We start from the raw sequence: 24221 nt of genomic DNA, 5'->3' as shown, positions 1-24221 counted from the left end.
TTTTCTTTGCTGATAACAAATAGATTTATGTAGTACCTATATGTAACATTGTTCTCTCAACTAAATTTAGAAAAAGTTGTGTAGATAATAACGCCAGGCAATAATATATAACTCTAGTAAGTAAGGCTCTGACTTGTCCAGAAGACTGGTACAAAAAGACTTGCTTTTGTAATCAGTTAATGTTGTAGCAAAATAAAGAAATACTGAAATTAAGCTCTTTAATTGGAGAAAAATTTCAAGTGATGGATATCGTAAAGTATAAACAGATAATAATGAGTGAGTAAAGGTCCTCCCATTTAACACTGGAAATAATAGTGAAATAAGATAAATCAGCAAGTGTTCTAGCAACCTATCTCTTTCTTTAGTCAAGTTCTGCCAAAATTTCTTTTCCCCCAGTCTGATTCAGAAGCTCTTTATGAGTTATCCGATAAACCCATCTGATGTTCAGCATTCTTTCTCATTTCAAAACTTTCTACTCTTTTATTGTCCGCATATGACTCTATAAAAGGCCACATTCGGGAAAAGAATTCTCAACACTTAAATTTGTTTGAAATATTAACATATTTCTCTATTTCTGAATTGGTTTCTTGCTATTGCCAGTCTGCATTTTATATCCTCTTTATTTTTTCTGTCATCAGTTATTTTGCTGTAGCAAAACTCACCTATTATTTTCAGTATATCATTTCTCAGTTGAATTCCCTTAGCCACACCTTATTTAATTGGATTAAATTTCGTTACTCTTGTTTTAATTTTGTTTATATCCATTCTGTTCAATTAACCTTCCAAGTTTCTTACACTCTCTAACAGATTTCAGTGTCACTGTCTACCTTAATGATTTGATTTCTTGTCCCTGAACTCTGAAGTCCTTTTCAAAATTTTTCCTTCTTCTTTTTTTTTTTTTAATTTGTGGTCAATGTACAAATTGAGCAATGGGGGCAAACGATACAATAATGTCTCACTTCTTTTTTCATTTGCTACCTCCCTTTCATGTTCTTCAATTCTTATAATTGCAGTCTGGTTTCTGTACAAGTTGTAGATAAACTTTCACTTCTTGTGTTTGATGACTAAGAGAGCAAACATCACAGCTGTAGCAATGGAAAGTTATACTACAAATAGTATGCTTGTCAAAGAATGAAAACAAGACAATACAATTGTTTGGTGTGTTTTTAATTATAATAACATGAATACTCAAATAATAACATTAATACTCACGGAAACAGTAGCAGTAGCCAGTGCAGTTTAAGGCTTCATATTGTGGCTATTGAGTCCTTATTTGTTAAATTAGTAAGCAAATAGAAGTAGTACATTCATTCTAAAACTTTCTGAGTTCGTTACACACTTGGTTTTGAAAATTGCTTTTCTTGCATCTTACCATTAGTTCAACTTCACCATTTCGAAGGCTGGAACCTCCCTGTGCTCGATCATTCAGAACTGCCATTTCTAGGCCTTTATTCTCATCCTTTATTACTATTTTGGATGTTATAGGATAATAATTTCCTGAGACAGGTTCCTCTACAACATAATCCCATGTCGATCGGTAATTGACTCGCCTCTGTATCATTTCCCTGCCATTTGAATCAGTGTAAAATGTTTCATTGTTGACCAGGTTTGTATTAAAACGGGAAATTATTTCTTTCCCTACCCCATCCCTGTAAGCAGATGATGAATTATATAATAAATTAGTCTCAGTGAAGTAGGTTCTATTAGCATTTAGGATCAAAGCAATACATACTCGGTGGGAATGGGTCCAACCAGCCATTCAAATTCAATGTGTTTTTCAGTTTTATATATCCTAATAACTTGACTGATCCAGTCACTAAAGGTTTGATGCACTTCTTCCACAACATCACCTGTTTTAATTTAAGTTAAATATAATATAAATTATTAAACATTTGATATCATATTATTACCTAACTAGCGCATGACAGGATACACAAATAACAAAGAGCATAGGTATAGATCTTTTCAGTTGCATACTAATTAGATATGATGCATTAAGTTAGATTGGCAAGGATGGGAAAGAAAATGAGCCTTGGGCTTGCTGAGGAACTGTCTCAATATTCACCTCAAGTGATTTAGGGACACCACAGAAAATCTAAATCACATAATTTGAAATTTATGTGGCCCTTCTATCTATAAGCTCTTCATTTTTGGTTTTGGACTGCCTATTCTTTTCTAAAACTAAATAATAGTTCATCTGATTCAGTGATAGGCTACTTGTATTTCTCTGAGTTATGGTGAACAGGCTGAGTGTTTGACTCATTTAATGACATTTAAAACAAACAGTGTGGTGAAGTCACATTTACATCTGTAAAAAGTTACACTAACAAGTGGAACTTCCAGTCTCGGAAATTGTTTGGGATGAGACTTCATAGGTTGGTAGTATATCTCATGGGCAACCACTCATAGAAGTCTTAAAGCACACTATCAAGAAAATTCTGAGAAAAAGGGCTCTAAAGTTTTCAGCATAGCTCATACGCAAGTCATACGGTCAGAAGTACTGTTCAACCATATAGGTGACATAGCTCAGTCAGCAGTGTGCTAGAACATCATATGGCTTATCTGGATTTGATCCTACATGCAGACTCGATTTTATTTTGTTTTCTTAATTGTTATAAATATTATAGTAGTAGTAGCAGTAGTAGTAATAGTAATAGTAGTTTATTCATCCAGATACAATTTACATTGCATGGATTTCATCAGAAAATACAACACACACACACACACACACACACACACACATGTACAGTATCCTACAAATACAAGGGTGCATAGTACTCCACACAGTTTTACAGCTGACACAACTTTGATTAATTACATAAAAGATATTTTTTCATGGATTACTTAGTTAAGATTTAAGTAAAAACATTTTAATTATAACATTTCTATTCAAAATTCTAATTCAGTTCATAGTAAATATTTGACTGAAAATACTATTGACATTGACTATGGCATACAGTATCAAAATACACTACTGGCCATTAAAACTGCTACACCATGAAGATGATGTGCTACAGACGCAAAATTTACCAACAAGAAGAAGATGCTGTGATATGCAAATGATTAGCTTTTCAGAGCATTCACACAAGGTTGGCGCCGGTGGCGACACCTACAATGTGCTGACATGAGGAAAGTTTGCAACCGATTTCTCATACACAAACAGCAGTTGACCGGTGTTGCCTGGTGAAACATTGTTGTGATGCCTCGTGTAAGGAGGAGAAATGTGTACCATCACGTTTCCGACTTTGAGAAAGGTCGGATTGTAGCCTATCGCGATTGCGGTTTATCGTATCATGACATTGCTGCTTGCATTGGACGAGATTCAATGACTGTTAGCAGAAAATGGAATCGGAGGGTTCAGGAGGGTAATACGGAACGCCGTGCTGGATCCCAAGGCCTCGTATCACTAGCAGTCGAGATGACAGGCATCTTATCTGCATGGCTGTAACGGTTCATGCAGCCACGTCTCAATCCCTGAGTCGTCAGATGGGGATGTTTGCAAGACAACAACCATCTGCACGAACAGTTTGACGATGTTTGCAGCAGCATGGACTATCAGCTCGGAGACCATGGGCGCTGTTACCCTTGACGCTGCATCACAGGCAGGAGTGCCTGCTATGGTATAGTTGTTGGTGTACTCAACGACGAACCTGGGTGCAAGAATGGCAAAACGACAGTTTTTTGGATGAATCCAGGTTCTGTTTACAGCATCATGATGGTCGCATCCGTGTCTGGTGACATTACGGTGAATGCACATTGGAAGTGTGTATTCGTCATCACCATACTGGCATATCATGTGGCGTGATGGTATGGGGTGCCATTGGTTACTCGTCTTGGTCACGTCTTGTTCACATTGACGGCACTTTGAACAGTGGACATTACATTTCAGATGTGTTACGACCTGTGGCTCTACCCTTCAGGTCCTGTACGGGCCTTTCTGGATACAGGAAATGTTTGACTGCTGCCCTGGCCAGCACATTTTTCAGATTTCTCACCAATTGAAAATGTCTTTTCAGTGGTGGCCAAGCAACTGGCTTGTCACAATACGCCAGTCACTACCCTTGATGAACTGTGATATCGTGTTGAAGCTGCATGGGCAGTTGTACCTGTACACGCCATCCTAGCTCCGTTTGACTCAATGCCTAGGCGTATCAAGGCCATTATTATGGCCAGAAGTGGTTGTTCTGGGTACTGATTTCTCAGGAAATATGCACCCAAATTGTGTGAAAATGTAATCACATGTCAGTTCTAGTATAATATATTCGTCCAATGAATACTCGTTTATCATCTGCATTTCTTCTTGGTGTAGTAATTTTAATGGCCAGTAGTGTAGTACTTGAATATAATTACTTTTAAATAAAGTTAATGACTGAAAGCATTATCAACTAAATCATAAATAATTTTATTTTGTTTATGAAATGAAATGGGTGTCACTGGCTACTTAGAGGCTGAATTATACTCATCAATACTTTCTTTTTAAAAATTTGAATAACTTAAAACGCATTTTTAATGGAGGTAAATTAAAGCATTAATTACTGTCATTACAATCTTATCACAAAATTGTGCAATATTATAAGCAGTGGAAAGGTTGTAAATATTCACTGTAAATTTGAGGAACTAGTGTCTTCATGGAAAAGTGGAGTATAGCTGTTGCCCTGTTGTGTATACAAACAGGCTAATGGTTAGGATTTGTTAAGGCTGACATGGAACTAATTGAGCAATGGGTCTTACCTGCAACAGTGCCTTTTCATTCCTGACTTTTGCAGAGATTGGAGTGTTCTGCACTGTGAAACATTATTGTAATTTTTACAATATTGTGAATTAAAAATGTCTGTCAATGAAAACATCACAGAAGTATCAGAAGCTGCAGATTCATTATGCAGTGAAGTGCCAAAGATGATGTTAAAAGATGCAGTTGTTTATTACAAAAGCCTGCTTGCTGCAAATAATTTGATTGCATTGGAATATTCAATGACGCTTTCTCGTGAAGCAATGTTGATGGTGAGGAGATTTACAGATCTACTATGGACATGTTGGCTGAAAAAATACTTGTGACTTGTGATGAACTTATTCATGAAAATGAGAACTGTGAAGGCAAACCTTTTGAAAAGCCGAAGACACATCTCATTGGATGAATATGAACCAGAAGAAAAGAATTCAAGAGAAGTAGACCATCTTTCTTCGAATTACAAAATTATCTTTCTTAATATCGTAAAGGCTCATCCCATATGGAAACTGCAAACATTACAAAACAAAAAGGTGCAGCTGGTTAAGGAAGAAGGAATATATACCCCAATGGGAAGAAGGCATAAAAAAGAAGGCAATCAATTCGATAAATACACAGCAATCAGTTCCCAGATGTATGATTGTCCTGTTGACGCCCAAGAGAATCATCAGCAAGTAACTACACAGAATTTACAACAGTGGGCTTCAGCAGCAGCACAACAGTTTACAGATTTTGAATTTAAAGCTTCTGACGAATGGGTTCATAGATTCATAAATAAGCACAGAATTTTTCACTGAAAAGTGACAAGATTTGTTTGAAGAAAAGAAAAGACAATCTAAGAAACCTCGGCTGCTGCAGACACTTTTTGAACCCAGACATTAAAATTGATATTAAATTTCAACAAAGATTTTGTTGTTAACACTGGCGAGATAGGTATTTATTGCAGGATATTTAAAAATTCATTTTGCTCTGTATTTTTATGATTTCTTTTTTCCAGGAAGTCAGTGTCACTCAATGTACAACAGGACTCTGACTGTCAATGGAAGCAAAACTACATTTGTCAAAATACACTACATGTGTCAAAATACACTACATTTGTCAAAATACACTACATGAATAAAGTGATGCATGTTACTACCAAGCTACTTGCTCTGAATGACAAATTCTCTAATCCTATAGCAATGTTTAAATTGAGTCAGTCGTTCTGATGAAGCTTTTATTTTCCTTCAATCTTCAGAGTTTCAGGTAACTTTTGTACTTTAACTATTTACTTCTGACCTGATAGGGAACTTCTTCTGCTGGAACCACAAGTGCAGTGCCTTTTCTAGTTTATTGTGAGTTGAAATTTTCAGACACTTATACATTGACACTCTAGCATGGCTCTCACATTCGGTTACAGAATTTAACAGCTTGTGTTTGAATCTCTCACTGTTTTTACACCAATCCCACAGTCCTGAGAAACATTTGTGAAGATTTCTTCTTTTTTCTGACTTTTCTATAATTTCTAATTCAATTTTGATTTATAGAACAATATGTTTGCATCTATTATCTACCTTGAACATATAAGTTGTGTGGAACTTAAGCAATAAATGTGATAGGTGTTAACACTTGTTGTCAATGATCCACTTTAGAGAAGCTATAGTATTATTGAGATCTGTCAGCAATTAGAAAAGTGCAGTTAACAGTGCATTCTTCATGGCAATGTTTAATGATATGCTTTCATTTCATATTAACACAGAGTAATAATTCTGAAAGAAATTACTCCTGAAGAAAACATAAATCATTTTCCTTTACTCTTGGCTTTAAGTGAGTGGTAAGTTATCGATCTTTATCTCCAAGGGAGAGGCTAGGTGAACATATGGACAGAAAATTGGCCACAGACCTATCCCAAGGGCAGAGTCACCACATTTACCTAAGCTGAAAGGGGAAACAATGGAAAAATACTTCAAGGATGTCTGACTGGTGGTACTTGTCTTCTGGTTATAACACATGAATCACACAAATAATACTGCATTCCAAACAAATATATTCATTCTAATTATAACAGAATACTACAGAAATCATTTTCTTTTCCCTAGAATCACTGAACTATGCATGGATAATCAACAGTCAGATAATCTGGAGCTTACTGCATTACATAAAACCAGAAAAAGAAAATCTAATATGCCAGTCCAAGCTATATCAAAATTGTTGCAAACATGCTAGTAGATTCAGCCTGCTACATTTCAAGCTGAACGGGAATCTGTACCCAGCCAGTCCTGTATATGATTTCAGTGGCTCAACCGGTGGACATATCTTGCAGTATATTGTGCAAAATGTGAGCAAAGAACTTTCAGTTTGATACAACAATAATACAAAGAAAAGCTACAATAACTGCTGATGACTGAAATATATTACTGAAGTACAATAAATCATAGACTGAAGGAACATGGAATACAGTATGGTTACAAGACTGGCTATGTAATAACTTCATATTTAACTGGGCCTTTCAAAAATAATTGACAAGTTTACTAATAAGTTAACAAAAATAATTCTGAAGTTTTGTTATTACATTTTAGAGCTAACCTTTGTATATTTTGACTGTCGCAGTTCCAGACACCATGGTTGCTTCAGATCCTACTGGTCGGAAAATGTAAGCACCAGATGATCTCATATCAGGTCCTGCATTAGTTCCTGCCCATCCTTCATAGTAATAAAAATTTTGGCTAAGTGGTAACTCTGTTCCATTGATTATTACAGACTTTACAGTCCCTTGAGTTTCATGCAAAATTACCTGCAAGTACTACAAAAACATACTACATTAGATCGTTTTCAGCCAAAATGATCATTTCTGTACATTCAGTGTTTTGAAAACCTTACATTATTTCCAATGTATGTTGCATTTTCTGATATAATGTTTGAATAACTTCTCTCTTGTTTTGTACTAGACACATAGTACGAGTAATAGCCCAATGCTGGAACATCAGTGGCTTGAAAGACAATTTCTTGTGTTGCATTACTGTCTCTTCCAGGAACATTGTAAATAGCATCTGGTAGTGGTACCAACTGTATTATCTGCTCATTACCTGCAGTAAAATAGGATTTGAAATTAAATACATTAATGATAGAATTATTAAATACAAAATTCATAAAAGAGAACAATATATGCAATTATTTTAATAACTGTCTGATTTCATTGCTGTCAAAAATATTGGGCAATTCACTAACTACTACATTACATTTTGTATGAAAAGAAAAATTCACAAGAGAAAATTGTGAAATCACAAAGAGACACAATGTCTGGCCAGTTCTTATTTTCTTGAGGCAAAATTCCAAGTACTAACAGCAGTCACATTTAATAGTACTAAAAGAGAGACAATAGACACACTCTGATGCTATCCGTTTCATCTTGGTCGCTCCTCTTCCTCACAGCAGGTAGGTCCCTCACAACCTGGAGTCTGTGAGACCTGTCCTTATTTTCCATCCTTCCCCAACCCATTCCACATTCTTCTCTGAGGAAGGAACTAAGTGATCTGTGGGTAGTATGTAACACTTCACCTCCTGAACATCTTTGATATCCTTATAAAATTATATTGTTACATTCCAGTGCATTGACATAAAAGTGAATAAGAAGGTTTAATAACAGACCAACTTATGCAAGACATTGTGGGATTCCTGAAGAACTATAAGGTCCACTGATGACACAAGCATACTAATAAAGGGCCCAAACATATCCACACCAGTTGCAGCAAGGTGAATAATGAAATAGGCTCACAACTGATTCACAGCAAACAGCTTAACCCTTAATCTTAAAAAAAACCTCATATTAAACAACTCAAAACAAATTAAAGTGATTTACAAGTCCAGAAGCAGAGATCAATGAATGTTTACTGTTGAGGCTCCATGGGTGAAGTTCTTAGAAATCTAGATGGATTATAAACTGAGACGGCTCCAGCACATGGCTAAGTTAATGAAGAAGACAATTTCTACCTGCTGTCCACTGAATAATCTCATCCATCATGTTGACCTACAGTCAGGATTGCTAGCATACTTTCACCTAGTACTGTCCTATGGCATAATTTTCTGGGCCAATGCAGCACACTTCTACAGAAGCATGCGGTAAGAATATTGTGTAGAGTCCCTCTTCAGAGACGTCATGGTTCTTAATATATATGTGCCAATATATGAACTTTCTAATAGCACATATGGCTAATAATAAAATTTAATTTAGGATGATGTGTGAAATTCAAAATTGTAATGCTAGAGGTAAAAAAGATTTCCTTACAGATTATGCATCCCCGCCCGGGTTCAGAATGGAGTTTTAAGTTCTTGTCTGTAAGTTAAGTCTGTAAGATGGTGTCTGTAAAGATTGGAAAGGAATTCAGAAATTTCCAGATGTTCAAAAACAAAGTAAAAGAGTACTTTATGAGATACTCCTCCCACAATTTATCAGAATAAAGCTGTACCACTGAAGGCAACAGAAGTGTTCCACAAAGCTACTGTCCAATCTCATTGATGTTAATATATTGTAGAATTGGAAAATATATTATGAGTTCAAGCTTAATGAGGTATCTCTATGCCAATCAAAGCTGATTCTGAAAACAATGTTCACATGAGACCCAATTAGCACTTTTCTCATATGACATCCTGAAAGTCATGGATTAAGATAACCAAGTGGATGCAGTATTTCTTGACATCTGAACAGCATTTGACTTGATGCCACCGCAGCATATATTTATGAGAGTACCACCATATGGGGCAATGGCAGCTAGTTAGAAAACATGTAGTTTATGGAGATGGATTAGGACTTGCAACCACAGGACCCAGATTTTTATGACATAAAATACCACAAAAAGTACCACTAAAATGCCCCAAAAATATCAATAAAATGATGTAAAGATGCTATAAAAACATATGTAATATGAGTTATAAAATAAGAGTACTGAAAAACTTCGTATGAAGAATAATTTATTTAAAATTGCTATGTTTTTCTTTAAGAAATCTCATTCTTTGAAGATCTATGAAAACTGTTTTAGAACCATCTCAAAGCTATCATAGTATATGACAGTAGCATGCAGAGGTTCTTGAAAGTGAGGAAAAGTATGTTGTCAGACAAGGAAGTTAGCTGAAAACACATTACTGGCTCCAAAAGAAGAACAAAAAAAGAAGAAATGTTTCAACAATACATGCAAAATGGCAGTAAAAGCTAGCATCACAGCCAGCAAGGAATGGCTACAGAATAGTATAAACCAAGAACTAGAACAGGGCCACAGGTGGGCACAGATGGAAACAAGCAAGACCCTATGAAGAGACAAAAGGTTGTACCTCGAACTCACTCTACAGACTATTCAGAAGGACCAGAAAGCAAAGAACATCCACAAATTATATGGCACCATAAATAACATAAGCAGGGGTATGACTGGACTGCAGCTATTCATGATATCAATGGTAACATTATGAGTGAATCAGATGATATAGTACAGGCTTGGAAAGAATATTTTGATGACTCACTGAACTGTCCTGAAACAAAAACTAAACTCGAGCAAAGTTGCTTGCCAACTGCTGAATCTCCTGTGAATGACAACACAAGAACATCTAATCAGTAATTTGAAAAAATTAAAAAAACACAAAGCAGCTTAATCTGCCGGACCCTAGTGGAGTGATCATAAACTTCATGAGAAATTGTTTCATATTATTCTTAAAATATGGCAAGATAGTAAAATACCAGATGACTGGAAGAAATCAATCTCTGTCCCTACAACAAGAAAGGAGATAAATGAAACCGAAGAAATTACAGAGGAATTTCCCTACTAGACACAGCATAGAAAGTACTGTCAAGTATAATATTGCAAAGACTCACACTCTATACCAAGGACAGAATGGGAGACTACCAGAATGCTTTTTGCAGAAATAGATCAACACTATTTTGCATCAAGACCATAAATGAAAAAATATGGGAACATAACTAGAATATCTATTAGCTGTTCATTTTGTTTCAGAAGGCAGCAACAGAGTGCTCATTAAAACTGAATGTGGATCTAGACTGAAAATAGAGTCTCTACTAAGCTCATCAGCCTGGTCAAAATGTGTATGGAGATGGCAGTGAGCAGGTCATTACTAAACTGTTTTGAGAAGAAAACTGGACAGAAGCCAGGTGAGGTGAGATCCTCACTTAGTTTCAACCTTGTAATGGAGAAAGTAGTAAGAGAAACCAAACAAGCAACAAATGGAAACATCACAGATAACCATCAAATATAACTACCTACATAGATGACATAGTTTTAACAGGAAGTAACAGTGGTGAAACTGAAACACAATGTCACAAAAATATGTTTAAAAATTAATGAAGAAAATTAAAACATATAATCATACAAAGGGAAAAACATGACTGCAAGACAATGTTAAGACTCACATAGAAAACTAGGCTTTCAAGAACACTCCCAACATCAAATATCTTGTTATAAATGTAAATGATTGCAATAGAAGACATCTTGATACCAAATTAGATTACAGAACATAGACAAAGTTTACTTTTACTGTCAAACACTTCTACCCTCCAAACTCATGACCAGGAAAAGCAAGTTGAAACACTACAACACAGTCATTAACCCAGTGCTGCTGTGTGGAGGGAAACATGGAGCATGAATAAAAGAGAAGAGCGCCATCTCTCAGACTTAGAAAATAAAGTGCACAGAAAGTGAAAAGTTTGTGGGCCAACATTTGACCAAGCAACAAAAAGATCTGTTTGGAGATCCAATGAAAAACTAGCTAAGCTGGCTGAGCAACCCTTGGTAGTGAACATCAACAAAGTAAGACGTTTACAATGAGTAGGCCATATTGTCAGAATGGACCCTGACAGAATTGTCCATCAGATATATAACAAGAAGATGGAAACTCAAAACCCCTGGGACTACCAAGAAGCAGATGGCAAGATGAGATGACCCCAGACTGCAGAGTGAAGGGTATCACTGAATGTAAGGAAATGGCGTCAAACTGGAAGAACTGGATAAATGAAGAAGGAAGAAATATTGGGTTTAACATCCCATGAACATCAAGGTCATTAAAGAAGGAGCACAGTCTCTGATTGTGTCAAGGATGGGTAAGGGAATTGGCTGTCCTCTTTCAAAATAACCATCCTGCTATATGCACGGAGTGAATTAGGGAAATAATAGAAAACCTGAATCTGGATGGGTGCATGCAAGTTTGAACCATCATCTTGCTGAATGCGAGTCCAGTGTGCAAACCAATGCACCATTTTGCTTGGTAGGAAGAACTGGATGCAGATAGTGGAGTGGCACAGGATCACCAAGACCCAAAGATTCCACCGGGGTGACTGGTAGTATACACTCCTGGAAATTGAAATAAGAACACCATGAATTCATTGTCCCAGGAAGGGGAAACTTTATTGACACATTCCTGGGGTCAGATACATCACATGATCACACTGACAGAACCACAGGCACATAGACACAGGCAACAGAGCATGCACAATGTCGGCACTAGTACAGTGTATATCCACCTTTCGCAGCAATGCAGGCTGCTATTCGCCCATGGAGACGATCGTAGAGATGCTGGATGTAGTCCTGTGGAACGGCTTGCCATGCCATTTCCACCTGGCGCCTCAGTTGGACCAGCATTCGTGCTGGACGTGCAGACCGCGTGAGACGACGCTTCATCCAGTCCCAAACATGCTCAATGGGGGACAGATCCAGAGATCTTGCTGGCCAGGGTAGTTGACTTACACCTTCTAGAGCACGTTGGGTGGCACGGGATACATGCGGACGTGCATTGTCCTTGTGGAACAGCAAGTTCCCTTGCCGGTCTTGGAATGGTAGAACGATGGGTTCGATGACGGTTTGGATGTACCATGCACTATTCAGTGTCCCCTCGACGATCAACAGTGGTGTACGGCCAGTGTAGGAGATCGCTCCCCACACCATGATGCCGGGTGTTGGCCCTGTGTGCCTCGGTCATATGCAGTCCTGATTGTGGCGCTCACCTGCATGGCGCCAAACACGCATACGACCATCATTGGCACCAAGGCAGAAGTGACTCTCATCGCTGAAGACGACACGTCTCCATTCGTCCCTCCATTCACGCCTATCGCGACACCACTGGAGGCGGGCTGCACGATGTTGGGGTGTGAGCGGAAGACGGCCTAACAGTGTGCGGGACCGTAGCCCAGCTTCATGGAGACGGTTGTGAATGGTCCTCGCTGATACCCCAGGAGCAACAGTGTCCCTAATTAGCTGGGAAGTGGCGGTGCGGTCCCCTACGGCACTGCGTAGGATCCTATGGTCTTGGCGTGCATCCGTGCGTCGCTGCGGTCCGGTCCCAGGTCGACGGGCACGTGCACCTTCCGCCGACCACTGGCGACAACATCGATGTACTGTGGAGACCTCACGCCCCACGTATTGAGCAATTCGGCGGTACGTCCACCCGGCCTCCCGCATGCCCACTATACGCCCTCGCTCAAAGTCCGTCAACTGCACATACGGTTCACGTCCACGCTGTCGCGGCATGCTACCAGTGTTAAAGACTGCGATGGAGCTCCGTATGCCACGGCAAACTGGCTGACACTGACGGCAGCGGTGCACAAATGCTGCACAGCTAGCGCCATTCGACGGCCAACACTGCGGTTCCTGGTATGTCCTCTGTGCCGTGCGTGTGATCATTACTTGTACAGCCCTCTCGCAGTGTCCGGAGCAAGTATGGTGGGTCTGACACACCGGTGTCAATGTGTTCTTTTTTCCATTTCCAGGAGTGTAAATTGCCCATGTACTAAAAGTGCACTTTAGAAACTAATATTAGAAAACAATGAGCAGATAACAATGTCTTCAAAATTTCTAAACGTTATGTATGGAGAAAATGTTTTGCCCCTACTGAGATGAAAACCTGCTGGCATCCCTTTGCTAGTAGTGGTACAAGGTAACCTACACCATGACCATACAGTGGCTTGTGAAGTATGTCTGCAGTTGTTGAGGTAGCTAGTGTGGTAAAGTGATTGTTGCACAACATGTACAGTATCATGAATGATGATCTCCACCCAGGAAAGTATTATGTATTCCTGGTGTGTTTTACAATCTCTGTGGCCTCTCTGCATAGACTTTCTTGGTATCCACTTCTGGCCACCAGTGCTTGACTCTTATCAACCACCACATTCATTTTGAGAGGACTCAAGTACTGGCAGCCTCAAGTGGATAACATGAAAGGCTATACATAGAGACCATAGAAATTGTAAAATATCCCAGGAATTTCAAGAGGAAAGAGAAGGGCATGGAAGTAAATGACATTTCAGTCTCTGTGATGAATGAAGATGTGTACCAGTTTTCCACCATAGGGTGACAGCACAACGGATGAGGGCAATCAACAATGTCTAATTGTGCTCGAGTATTCAAAATACTTGGCTCATCCTGCTGCATGGGAACATGTGTAAATGAAATTTTGCTGCAGTCAGCAATGAGCCAGGGTGTGAATCAGACATATGAAGAGGCCAAGATCCTCCTTGAAAATCCCTCCAGAGATGAGGATGAAACATTGGGTCTAAATGTGAAATCCATTAGACCATGACATTGTACTGATCACATGTAATCCCGCAGTTCATGTTTAAAGGCAAACATCATATGAATTGTTTGCTTATTGTAACTAGTGGATAAATATGATAATAGAGGAGATACTGAGTTACAGATAGACACAACAAAAAGACCTTCACACTTAAAGCTTTCATCCAATGGCCTTCATCAACAATACACACACACACACACACACACACACACACACAAAACTCACATACACAACTGCAGTCTCAAGCAAATGAAACCACACTGCATTTCCATCCTGGATTTTCCATTCTTTGATTTATATGATAATAAGTAGTTTTTAATAATTTAGTAAAAAGTTGAAGTAGTAGATAAGTACCTTCAGATTTTCTGGACAGATACAGTTGCATCGGAGAAGAAGTCTTCCTTCAGAAGAACTACACGGTTTAGTAGAATGGCAATTCAAGAGATATTGGTTCACAATTTAAGATCATTGTAGATCATAAGCCAAACTCATATTTCCTCAAATAACAAGACCCTTCAATAGGCTTAGATTTAGGTAATTTAATTGGCAATTTCAGTACATTGTAAACATACTGAGAAAATGCAGTCAATCAGCAAAGGAACTTGCTCACAAAACACTTCTGTGTACCATCTTGCAATGTTGCTCACTTGTGCAGAATGTATAGCAAACAGAACAAATGGGGAATAACAAACATACTCAAAGATGGGAGCCACAGATAGTCACAGGTTTGTTTGATTCCAGGAGAGCGTCACAGAAATGTTAAAAAACAGGCACTTGAAGATAGATGCAGATTATCCTGGTAACCTCTAATTGTACTTACAAAGATTCAAGAACCAGTATTAAGTGAATAATCTAGAAATATATTTCAGCTCTATACATATTGTTTCCTAGGGACTACAAATACAAGATAAGACTAATTACAGTGTGCACGGAAGTCAGGGGCAGCAAAGATTTCGGCTTGGAGGCCATGCCCCGGACCCAAGTGCCAAAGCACTCAGCCTTGTTTGGCATTTCTACCACACCACACCTTGCCGTTCAAGTGTGAGGAGGGAGAAGAGGGAAAATTGCACACTTGCTGCATTTAAGTGGGACTGCGGTTGCACCGCATACTACTTTGTTTCATATTTGGTCATTTTTCAACAACATATGTCAAAACAGAACTAATTTTCAGTATCATTTAATTATTTTCAGTGCACTGAAGATATAACATAATTTTTACCTGGTACAAACTGTCGGCATATGGACAGATACAGACAGTTTCAGAGTTTCACCCTCAAGTTGCCATGTAATCATGGCTTATTTAGGTTTATAATAAAAAAAAAGGTCTTTCACACAAATATATCAATCAAATTATTGCAGTGCTTTTGCAATCTTGTTATGGAGACTTGGAAACTCTACTAGAGGAAAGCAATGTAGATGTCTTGGGAAGTTTTAATGTAAAAAGATTTGCCATTAAAAAGGAGTTACCCCATCGGTCACTCAGTTACATCTGCACACACACAGAAAAACTTTCAACTGAAATGGCAAATGATCTTGAAAACAGCTCAGTAACAGATGAAAGATTGACAGTGTCCTCAAAATCTTTATGAAACTATCCTTACAATTCTTTCAAGGACACAATGAATTCTTGAAACCTCATGTTTTCTTTAACATGAGCTTAGGGAACTGGACTGTCTTTGTCAGAATGTGTCCCTTCGACAATGTGATTTTCTTTTTAAAAGCATCACCTATCAAATCAAAAAGAGGCTACCTTGCAATGTCTTACTGTGGGCAGTGGGCAGTCAAGTCCGCTTCAAATGCAAAGTCTGCACTCCATTCCAGATGTTCTACTTTTTGTTCCTGCACTACTTTTTCCTTCATAAATTCAACATTAGTGAGTTTGAAATCAAAAAATTCCAGGCATTCTCCTTGATTTAATCAAAGTCTTTTAGTCTTTTGCAGTAATACATGAGGTCTCCACAGTCTTTGTTCAGTTCCATTGAAAACTGTTGCAACTGACAATGGAATAACATATGCGATTTCGGAAATTTCACTATTTATACCATCAGTTTCTTCATGTGCTCCAAGCCTGCATATGTAGCACTAAGGCTCTTCAGTGTATAGAATAATGAACCCTATCTGTCAAGTATCGTAATTATTTGCTCTTTCATTGTCAACTAAATCTTTAAATTCTTTCTGCTTGATCTTGTAATGTCCTCTCGCAGCAAACAAATACACAGTATCTGTCTCTTAAGTGAACTGAGGAATCTCATTGCTCTCTTCTGTCATTCCCAGCATTGTAACGGATTGCAATGATAGATTGTTAGATTGCCTGTTTTTGTGTGGACAGCCATGGACCAGTCAACACTCTTTCATACTATGAACAAATAGCAAGCTTTAAATAGTGCAGAGAGTGCAATTCTGTTGAACTCAGAGAGTAGTGCCAACTGAAAAATGCCACACCAGAATACTAAATGAAATATCATGCTGTAACAGTTACTTTTGGGAGGGATCGTGCAAAGCCAAGTGACAGTCCTGGCCTTGACCCACCCGCAACCCATACACTGCATGCATGGAGTTTCGCATGCCGTGGCTGGCTGATGTAAGTAGTCATTCTTCTGCCCTCCATACACAACTGGAATAGAAAGGAACACTAACAGGTGGCACAATGCTAAGTTCTCTCTGATGTGCACTTCAGAGTGGCTTCCAGTGTATGTATGTAGCTCTGCTCTTTTCTCATTTGCTTTATATAATTTGTCTATTGTTCTCTTTTTCTCTGACTATTTAGCAGATTATTTATTTATGTTTTACATGGATCATAACTGCAACTTCCCTCAATGATGTGGAAGAGCTGAATCTTTGCAATTATGGTACACATTCTTCAGTAAAATTAATTTTGTGTGATGCCTTCTTTAAATCTGTATGTTTATTAACCATGAACATTTAGGTATCTTCGTAAGATGTATAAAATATATATATCAAATATGAACATTTTAAATGAGTCAGCTGTGTGGGTTCAGCATGTGAAGTGTGTTGATGAAGATTTAGATGACACTGGTTGAGAGTATTTTTCCAGCATTTCTCAAAATGTTGTTTGTCATGGATCTCTGTAAGCAATACAATAAAATATTGGTATTTAACACTGGATTTAAAATTTTGAAAGAACTTAAATGATCTGAACATTAAATGATTTGTTCACTGTTAGTTGCAGTATTAATAAGCATGAGCAACTATGTTAGAGGGTGGGAGGAGATCATTAGGCTTTAATATCACATTGATGATTGAGCAACTAGAAATGCAGCACCAGATCAGATTGGGAAAGGATGAGAAAGAGAATTGGTCATGTCCTTTTCAAAGAAATCATACTAACATTTGCCTTAAACAGTTTAGGGGAGCCATAGAAAATCTATGTCTGGATGACATTTATTTATTTATTGTTCTGTGGGATCAATGGTCATGGAATGAGACAATACATGAAATTATAACACAGTAGTAGAAACAGATAAAATGAAATATAAGAAACATATTCAGACGACAATTCGTAAGTTTAAATAAAGAAAATCAACAGTGTAACACATGAATTTGCTTAATTTTTCAGCTCTTCCAGGAGCTCCTTGACAGAATAGAAGGAGTGAGCCATGAGCAAACTCTTCAGTTTAGACTTAAAAGTGTTTGGCTACTGCTAAGGTTTTTGAGTTCTTGTGGTAGCCTATTGAAAATGGATACAGCAGAATACTGCACTCCTTTCTGCACAAGAGTCAAGGAAGTGCATTCCACATGCAGATTTGATATCTGCCTAGTAGTAACTGAGTGAAAGCTGCTAACTCTTGGGAATAAGCTAATATTGCTAACAACAAACGACATTAAAGAAAATATATACTGTGAGGGCAATGTCAGAATTCCCAGACTATTGAATAGGGGTCGACAAGAGGTTCTCGAACTTACACTACACATAGCTTGAACAGTATGATTTTGAGGCAAAAATACCCTTCCTGAATCAGAAGAATTACCCCAAAAAATAATACCATATGACATAAGCGTATGAAAATATGCGAAGTAGACTACTTTTCGTATTGAAATGTCACTTATTTCAGATACTGTTATAATGGTAAATAAAGCAGCATTTAGTTTCTGAATAAGATCCTGAACATGGGCTTTCCACAACAGCTTACTATCTATCCGAATGCTTAGGAACTTGAACTGTTCCATCTCGCTTATAATATACCCATTCTGTCTGATCAAAATATCAGTTCTTGTTGAACTGTGAGTTAGAAACTGTAAAAACTGAGTCTTACTGTGATTTAGCATCAAATTATTTTCCACAAGCCACGAACTTATTTTATGAACTACATTATTTGACGCTGTTTCAGTATTACACACAAGATCCTTCACTACCAAGCTGGTGTCATCAGCAAACAGAAATATTTTAGAATCACCTGTAATATTAGAAGACATATCATTTATATAAATAAGAAACAGCAGTGGCCCCAGCACCGACCCTAGGGGAATGCCCCACTTAACAGTGCCCCATTGGGACTGAACATCACTACCACTCTCAATATTGCGGAGAATTACCTTCTGCTTTCTGTTCTTAAAGTAAGAGGTGAACCAATTGTAAGCTACTCCCCTTACTCCATAATGGTCCAACTTCTGCAATAATATTTTGTGGTCAACACAGTCAAAAGCCTTCATTAAATCAAAGAAAACACCTAGGGTTCGCGACCTTTTATTTAATCCTCACAGAGAAAAGAGAATATAGCATTTTCAGTTGTTAAACCATTTCTAAAACCAAACTGTACATTGAACAACAAATTATGTGAATTTAAATGCTTCAGTAACCTTATGTATACAACCCTCTCAATAACTTTAGCAAATACCAATGGCATAGAAATAGGGCTATAATTGTCAACATTATCCCTGTCTCCCTTTTTTTTAAGTGGCTTCGCTACCGAGTACTTAAAACGGTCATGAAACCGACCACTCCTAAAGGAAAAGTTACAGATATGGCTAAGTACTGGGCTAACATACATAGAACAATACTTCAGTATTCTGCTAGATACCCCATCATATCCATGAGAGTTCTTGGTCTTTAGTGATTTAATTATTAACTCAATCTCCCTCTTGTCAGTATCATGGAGGAGCATTTCAGGTAATAGTCTCAGAACACTTTTTTCTACAAGTGCTATATGATTCCCTGTTGGGACTAGGTTTCTATTTAGTTCACCTGCTATAATCAGAAAGTGATATGGTTTTAACTTTATCCTGAGACTTAGCTATTCTATCTGCATACTACATACTTTTTGCCTTCCTAATAACTTTTTTAAGCTCCTTACAGTACTGTTTGTATTGGGCTGCTGTGTTTAGATTTTGACTGTTTCTAACGTTTTGATACAATTGCCACTTTGTTCTACAGGATATTCTTATCCCTCTAGTCAGCCACCCAGGCTGCCTGTTTGTGCTAGTACCCTGTTTTGAATGTTCTAACAGAAAGCAATTTTCAAAGAGCACGAGAAAAGTCTTGAGGAAAGCATTATATTTATTGTTTACTGTATCAGCACTATAAACATCTTGCCACTCTTGTTCCTTGATAAGGTTTACAAAGGTCTCTACAGCAACTGGATCAGCTTTCCTAAGAAGTTGATAACTATATGTAAAATGTGCTGCAGCACAAAAATCTTTTAGAGTTAAAATTTGTGCATCATGATCTGAAAGGCCATTCACCTTTTTGCTAACAGAATGCCCTTCTAGTAATGAGGAATGAACAAAAATGTTGTCTATGGTTGTTCTGCTGTTCCCTTGCACTCTCGTTGGAAAGAATATAGTTTGCATAAGATTATATGAATTAAGGAGGTCTACCAGCATCCTTTTTCTTGCACAATCACTTATACAATTAATATTGAAGTCACCACATATAACTAACATTTTGTATTTCCTATAAAGTGAACCAAGAACCTCCTCTAGCTTTAGCAAAAATGTTGTGAAATCGGAGTCTGGGGATCTATAAATAACAACAGTTAGAAGTTTAGCTCCACTAAATTTAACCACACATGCACAACATTCAAACACCCTTTCAGTGCAGTACTTTGAAACATCAATTGACTCAAATGGGATACCATTTTTCACATACATGGCTACTTCCCCACACTGCAAAGAGCTCCTAGAAAAGTTGCCAGCCAACCTGTATGCTGGTAAAGGAAGCCTCTGAATTATCTCCTTCTTTAAGAAGTGTTCAGATATACCAATAATTTCAGAGACAACATCTATAAGCAGTTCACTAACTTTATCTCTAATACCTTGTATATTTTGATGAAATATACTAATTCCCTCATTAATTGGATACCTAAGCTTTGTCAAAAGTGGTTCCTTCGTTAGAGAGACTTCCCTTAAGCAGGAATACCTATCAACTGACTTCAATCTAAAATAAGTACAGCTCTAAGACCCACTACTACAGGAATTTTCCCATGAGTGATCCCACCAACCCCACCTATGCTGTCATCTTTAAGCTTTGCCAACCTCCCCATACCTGTTGAGGTGCAGGCGATGTCTAGTGAAACCTGTCCTGCTGATAGACTCCACCGACACCACTGAAATGTGTCTCATGCCTTCTGTCATCAGCGCACCCCAAAGTCTCATGTTATTATGCCTGATGGCTGTATTAAGATGAGGCCGATCGTGACGCTGAAACAGTTCCAGGAAATGCACATTCGTGTTGCCAGTCTGAGTGGCTATCTTTTCCAGGTCACCATCTATGTCATACTCCCCATCCCTATCAATAGTATTACCAGCCCCACCCACAATCACTACCTGATCCTCTTTAGTAAAATCCCTACATAACCCCCCTATGTTAACAGTCACCTGAGCCAATCCAGCATTAGGCTTCACAATGCTGGTGACCTGGTACTCACTCCCCAACACTTCCTGCAACTGCTGGCCTACACCTCTACCATGAGAACTACCTAACAGCAGAACCTTCTTCTTTCTCTTAGACTTTGCAACTGTCCTAGCCACCGTAACTGCTGAGGTCTGCTGCATACTTCCTGCATCTATAGCTACTAGAGATTCCTCTCCACTAGACTCTGACAGTTGGTCATATCTATTGCAAACACCGATAGTAAAACTATCTGAAAATCTTCGAAAGACATACATAACAAAGACTTCTTAAGTGCAACAGCCACAACTTTTGGGACCTTCCAAGATGACAAACCAGTAATAGACACGGACCTTCATTCATTCTTTCACATATATTCCACAAACAGTGAAAAGTGTGGTAACATGCTGACCATTTACATGATTTTTATTCATACCAATTTATAGTTAATTATGTTCAGTCTATCTCCATCTAACTCCCCTCCCCACCTGCACCCTGCTCTCTCTCTGTCTCTCTCTCTCTCTCTCTCTCTCTCTCTCTCTCTCTCTCTCTCATTTGCACACACACCACATTATTAAACATTCAGAAATTCTTCTTCAGTGTAGAAGGATTAAATTAGTCCAGTAACACATTAACAGGCAGAAGCAACCACTGTTGGCTATTTCTGTGAAGTATACTAACAACAAATTATGAGCAGTTCTAATCAACTCACACTCATAAATATTGGAAGTACTCCTCTCTTAGTTTATATGTGTATATCAAGAGAAAAGTAATGGCCTTAAAAAAAGCTCTACCCCTCCACTTACTCCTCTTACATATTTTGTTTAATGCTTCAGACAAAGTGTTTATGTAAATTTAAACAGGCCAATACCAGTTGCCTATATTCTGGTAAAATTAAATAGAAACATTAAAGTCATGTGGAATTTACACCCCTGATCCACATATTTTGGTAAATTGTTGGAATGTCTAATGTGCTGGTGGTGGTTGGAGGTGGGGGTGGGGGATGACCAGGAGACCTGTATAAAGAAGAAAATGTCAGAAAGCAAATGAAATTTATAATTGTGCCCCATTTGGTTTATCAGTGAAATAATAATAATAATAATAATAATAATAATAATAATAGACTACCACCATTGCTGCTTAATAATAATAGAATAATCCTATTGTTACTTACCATTTGCATCTGTCACAGAGTATGTGCCATCCTGCACAGGAATACGGACATAATAGGATGTTGCTTGGCTTAAAGGATTATACACAGTCACTACAAAATTCAATGAACTCTCAGATATATCACACTGGCTTATGTTGCTGAGGAGACATGATGAGAATGAAAGTGTGGAGTCACCACCTGCAGATATCTTACTGTAAACAGAAATGTACTTACATAATAACAAAGGCCCCAGTTGTTCTATGTTTATTGTAATGTTACTTCCAGATTATATATTTTCTTCCAAAATCATTCAGTGTTTGAACAATGAATTTCAAACAATTGCATTACTTACTTCAATGCCCTATCGACAATTTTTCCACAATGCTGAAATCCATCATAAAGCATGAGATTGTAGTCATCACACACATTCTGTTTTTCTGTCCCTGTAATGGCATCATGATGTTGATAAATTCCCATAATTTCTTGTAATTTTTCTAAGTCCTCACTGTATGTGTCCTCAATATCTGCTAATGCATACAGCTGTTTGCATACCTGAAATAATTTAGTTTTCATGTAAGACATATTTCCTTACCAACAATGTTACTACAATATTTAAAAAAAAACTGATGTAATTATCAGAATTATCCTTCAAGCTATACTTGTAATTACCTGAAGAAAATTATTTCCTTGTCTCTCAAAATATTTGCTAGTTGCTCTTGATGTGAAATATCCTGTCCAGTACTCATGAGCATCACCAGCATAAGGAAAGAAATCATCTTCTTTCAGTTCCCATTTTATGTTTGCATCATTCACAGCTTTCAGGTAGCATGATGGTGTTGAGTATAATGCATGCAGTTTACTTCCTTCTGTCTGCCGTTCATTCACATACCTAAAAGCAATATTTTCACATGTGCATTTTTCTTCAGAATTGTTTTCCTGTTGCTCTCACATTTTCTGTGCACAAAAAACAATTTTGTTTCCTGATTCATATGCCTTAAATGTACATTAAAAAACATTTACATTACACAAATCGTATTCCCTGAAGAGAATTCTCTGATAAATGGAAGAAATATGTTTTATTCAAGAGCAGTACTAATGATGTACTTTGTGTGATTTGAGACTGATATAGCTAAAAAAATATACAAGATGGTTACTGAGTTACTCAAAGGCAGTGTTCCCAGTCTGTGTAAATTAATTAATACATTACTGTGAGAAAGAAAGCTGCTTCTCACCATATAGTGGAGGTGCCGAGTCACAGATAGGCACAACAAAAAGACTCACAATTATAATACATTCCATCCTGGATTGTCCATATTTTAATTACTCAAAGGCAGTGTTCCCAGTCTGTGTAAATTAATTAATACATTACTGTGAGAAAGAAAGCTGCTTCTCACCATATAGTGGAGGTGCCGAGTCACAGATAGGCACAACAAAAAGACTCACAATTATAATACATTCCATCCTGGATTGTCCATATTTTAATTAATACATTAGTTTCAACAAGTCTTCTGAAGGAAGTAAGCCAACATAGAATTCCTTAATGCACTTAATCTCCACTATTACACCTAAAAGTGATGTCACACATTGAGATAGGTGTTGAATAGATACACATGCATGTGTCTAACTCCATATGTACAGACATTAAATTCTTGAAGTGTTTATGGGGATACATTGTGGGCCATGTGATCCTCAAAAGTAAGCTGCAACCACGTTGCCACTATCTACATGGGCAAGGCAACTAACAAGCTATCTGTCCTCATGAGCAGCCACTGCCAAACTGCAGCTGTACCACCCACCTGCTGAACGCACTGCATTATGTGCTTCACTTCAAGGACTGCATCACAGACTGCATCAAGTGGATTCTTCCTACCATAGCAACTTTTTTGAATTGTGCATGTATTAACTCTGCCTGCAATATATCCTTCATTCATGTAACATTTATGGCCTCAGCC

General features: G+C 37.8%; 1 protein-coding gene across 1 annotated transcript in view; it reads right to left on the bottom strand.

Annotated features, from left to right (window-relative positions):
* Positions 1-24221, bottom strand: part of LOC126167300 (lysosomal alpha-mannosidase-like) — a 105862-nt gene that overhangs the window by 12892 nt on the left and 68749 nt on the right. Inside the window, exons 8-14 of the mRNA XM_049920466.1 lie at positions 22939-23158; positions 22622-22821; positions 22291-22481; positions 7586-7791; positions 7292-7508; positions 1733-1850; positions 1373-1649 (exon numbers count right to left, since the gene is read on the bottom strand). Of these exons, the coding sequence (XP_049776423.1) occupies positions 1373-1649; positions 1733-1850; positions 7292-7508; positions 7586-7791; positions 22291-22481; positions 22622-22821; positions 22939-23158 (1429 nt within the window). The remainder of the gene's footprint in view (positions 1-1372; positions 1650-1732; positions 1851-7291; positions 7509-7585; positions 7792-22290; positions 22482-22621; positions 22822-22938; positions 23159-24221) is intronic.

The sequence above is a fragment of the Schistocerca cancellata genome, chromosome 1 (genome assembly GCF_023864275.1).
Source record: "Schistocerca cancellata isolate TAMUIC-IGC-003103 chromosome 1, iqSchCanc2.1, whole genome shotgun sequence".
Classification (NCBI taxonomy): domain Eukaryota; kingdom Metazoa; phylum Arthropoda; class Insecta; order Orthoptera; family Acrididae; genus Schistocerca; species Schistocerca cancellata.
This window is presented reverse-complemented; position numbering and strand designations above follow the sequence as displayed.